General features: G+C 56.2%; 1 protein-coding gene across 1 annotated transcript in view; it reads left to right on the top strand.

Moving 5' to 3' along the window:
• Nucleotides 1-213: 213 nt before the first annotated feature.
• LOC311327824 (EH domain-binding protein 1-like) overlaps nucleotides 214-2,820 on the top strand; it is a gene marked incomplete at its 3' end in the record, with an annotated part of 14,724 nt that continues 12,117 nt past the window's right edge. The window contains exon 1 of the mRNA XM_084460928.1: nucleotides 214-648. Within this exon, the coding sequence (XP_084317054.1) occupies nucleotides 545-648 (104 nt within the window). The 5' untranslated portion in view covers nucleotides 214-544. The remainder of the gene's footprint in view (nucleotides 649-2,820) is intronic.

Below are 2,820 nucleotides of genomic sequence, written 5' to 3'. Positions count from 1 at the left end.
TTGTTCTTGATAAGATAGACATCAATGTGTAACATTTAAAAGCATTGAAGTCAACATTAAAGCATTACACCTGCGGGATTTGGCATGGAGCAAAATGCAGATTTCCTCGTTGCTGCTGCACAATTTCTCTTGTTTGTTTACCAAGTTGTGGTTAGCTCAGTTGTTTATTTACTAAATACTTGTTTCTTTTTTTTGCTAGGTGTTTAAGATCACGGAAGTAATACCGACGACAGAGGATTACTTTGCTTGAAACTGGAGTTATTTTTCCCACTTTCACAACCATGCACCATCTGACAGCCGAGGCAGGACTTCCATGACCCTTCTGGATCTGTCGGGATGTTTTTAAAGGAATGCCAGCCCGAGAGGAACTGCTACGAATGTGCACTTTTGCTATTCGTCTTGTGAAATATTAACTATGTGTTTACGCAGTTTGAATCCGCTTGGGTACATCTGAACATTCAACGTCTTGTGGGGACAAAACCAAAGGAAGCTTAAACACAGGACGGGACAGGTATCTTTACAAAACTCGTCCCTGAAAGAAAACATGGCCTCGGTTTGGAAAAGATTGCAGCGTGTGGGGAAGCATGCGTCCAAATTCCAATTCGTGGCGTCCTATCAAGAACTCATGGTGGAATGCACAAAGAAATGGTGAGTTTAGACGAGTCTCAAGTCGTTTCAACCCTAAAGTTTAAGCTCAATGAACGATTCACCGCCTGCTCTGTGTCTAGTACTGGAATGCAGTGCTGGCTGCAGCCGCTGACGTTTCTCCTGGCCGTCATTTACACACAGTCCCGCGCTGCGCAGGCATGTCTGCGTGTTGGGAGGGGCCGCCTGCTCTGGTCCCGCGCTGCGCAGGCATGTCTGCGTGTTGGGAGGGGCCGCCTGCCCTGGTCCCGCGCTGCGCAGGCATGTCTGCGTGTTGGGAGGGGCCGCCTGCCCTGGTCCCGCGCTGCGCAGGCATGTCTGCGTGTTGGGAGGGGCCGCCTGCCCTGGTCCCGCGCTGCGCAGGCATGTCTGCGTGTTGGGAGGGGCCGTCTGCCCTGGTCCCGCGCTGCGCAGGCATGTCTGCGTGTTGGGAGGGGTCGTCTGCCCTGGTCCCGCGCTGCGCAGGCGTGTCTGCGTGTTGGGAGGGGTCGCCTGCCCTGGTCCCGCGCTGCGCAGGCATGTCTGCGTTGGGGAGTGGCCGCATGCCCTGGTCCCGCGCTGCGCAGGCATGTCTGCGTGTTGGGAGGGGCCGCCTGCCCTGGTCCCGCGCTGCGCAGGCATGTCTGCGTGTTGGGAGGGGCCGCCTGCCCTGGTCCCGCGCTGCGCAGGCATGTCTGCGTGTTGGGAGGGGCCGTCTGCCCTGGTCCCGCGCTGCGCAGGCATGTCTGCGTGTTGGGAGGGGCCGCCTGCCCTGGTCCCGCGCTGCGCAGGCATGTCTGCGTGTTGGGAGGGGCCGTCTGCGCTGGTCCCGCGCTGCGCAGGCATGTCTGTGTGTTGGGAGGGGCTGTCTGCCCTGGTCCCGCGCTGCGCAGGCATGTCTGCGTTGGGGAGGGGTCGCCTGCCCTGGTCCCGCGCTGCGCAGGCATGTCTGCGTCCTGGGAGGGGCCGTCTGCGCTGGTCCCGCGCTGCGCAGGCATGTCTGTGTGTTGGGAGGGGCTGTCTGCCCTGGTCCCGCGCTGCGCAGGCATGTCTGCGTTGGGGAGGGGTCGCCTGCCCTGGTCCCGCGCTGCGCAGGCATGTCTGCGTCCTGGGAGGGGCCGTCTGCGCTGGTCCCGCGCTGCGCAGGCATGTCTGTGTGTTGGGAGGGGCTGTCTGCCCTGGTCCCGCGCTGCGCAGGCATGTCTGCGTTGGGGAGGGGTCGCCTGCCCTGGTCCCGCGCTGCGCAGGCATGTCTGCGTACTGGGAGGGGTCGTCTGCCCTGGTCACGCGCTGCGCAGGCATGTCTGCGTGTTGGGAGGGGCCGCCTGCCCTGGAAAACTGCTCGCAAGGTTTTATCCGCACCAAATTCCGGATTGCCTTTGTTTCGATATCATTGAATGTGAATTGTAAATTGCACACTTTCACTCATATGGAGGTGACGAGCCTCCTGGGTGAGGGAGGGAGGCTGGAGAGGTTTGGAGGAATGTGTAGTTTGCAGCTATGTATGTAGGTATGTACTCAGTGTGAAGTAGATGGCCTCCAGGTGTGTGTGTCCAGTGAGTTATGGCGCTAAAGGCGGGTAGCAGGAGTTGAGGTGCCGCCTCCAGAAATGCTTTGAGTGGCGTGACTAACACACCTACAGATGTAAACGTGTTGGAGAATGGCATGAGAAGAATGTCTTCCTAGTGCAAGAAGGGTGGGCGGAAGGGCTTTCTGTGTTTGTGAATGGATGAGATGGGGCAACGTCAAGTAAACATAGACGGAAATTATGAATAGCAGTCTGAATGCTGAGTATGAATATTAAAGCGTTTTATGTCAAATAAGTAGCCTAGACCACATGCATGCTAAAACCAACCAATAGACACTTGCTTGTGTCAACAACATACTTTGTATGCTACAGTCCTGCTTTGGATGAGGTGTGTGTGTGTGTGTGTGTGTGTGTGTGTGTGTGTGTGTGTGTGTGTGTGTGTGTGTGTGTGTGTGTGTGTGTGTGTGTGTGTGTGTGTGTGTGTGCGTTGAATTGCGGCCTGCGAGCCATGCATGTTTCAGGAGGCGCTGTACCCGTGTCAGTTTGGGATGTAATCTGTCAGGTATGTTATTGTAGCAATCAGACCGTTTTCATCTGGGGAAATGGTCCAGAGAGCTGAAATGGATCTCATATGCAAAAGTCTGATTGATTGATTGGGTTTATTAACA

This window comes from Borostomias antarcticus (genome assembly GCF_949987555.1).
Source record: "Borostomias antarcticus genome assembly, chromosome: 34".
NCBI classification, from domain to species: Eukaryota; Metazoa; Chordata; class Actinopteri; order Stomiiformes; family Stomiidae; genus Borostomias; species Borostomias antarcticus.
This window is presented reverse-complemented; position numbering and strand designations above follow the sequence as displayed.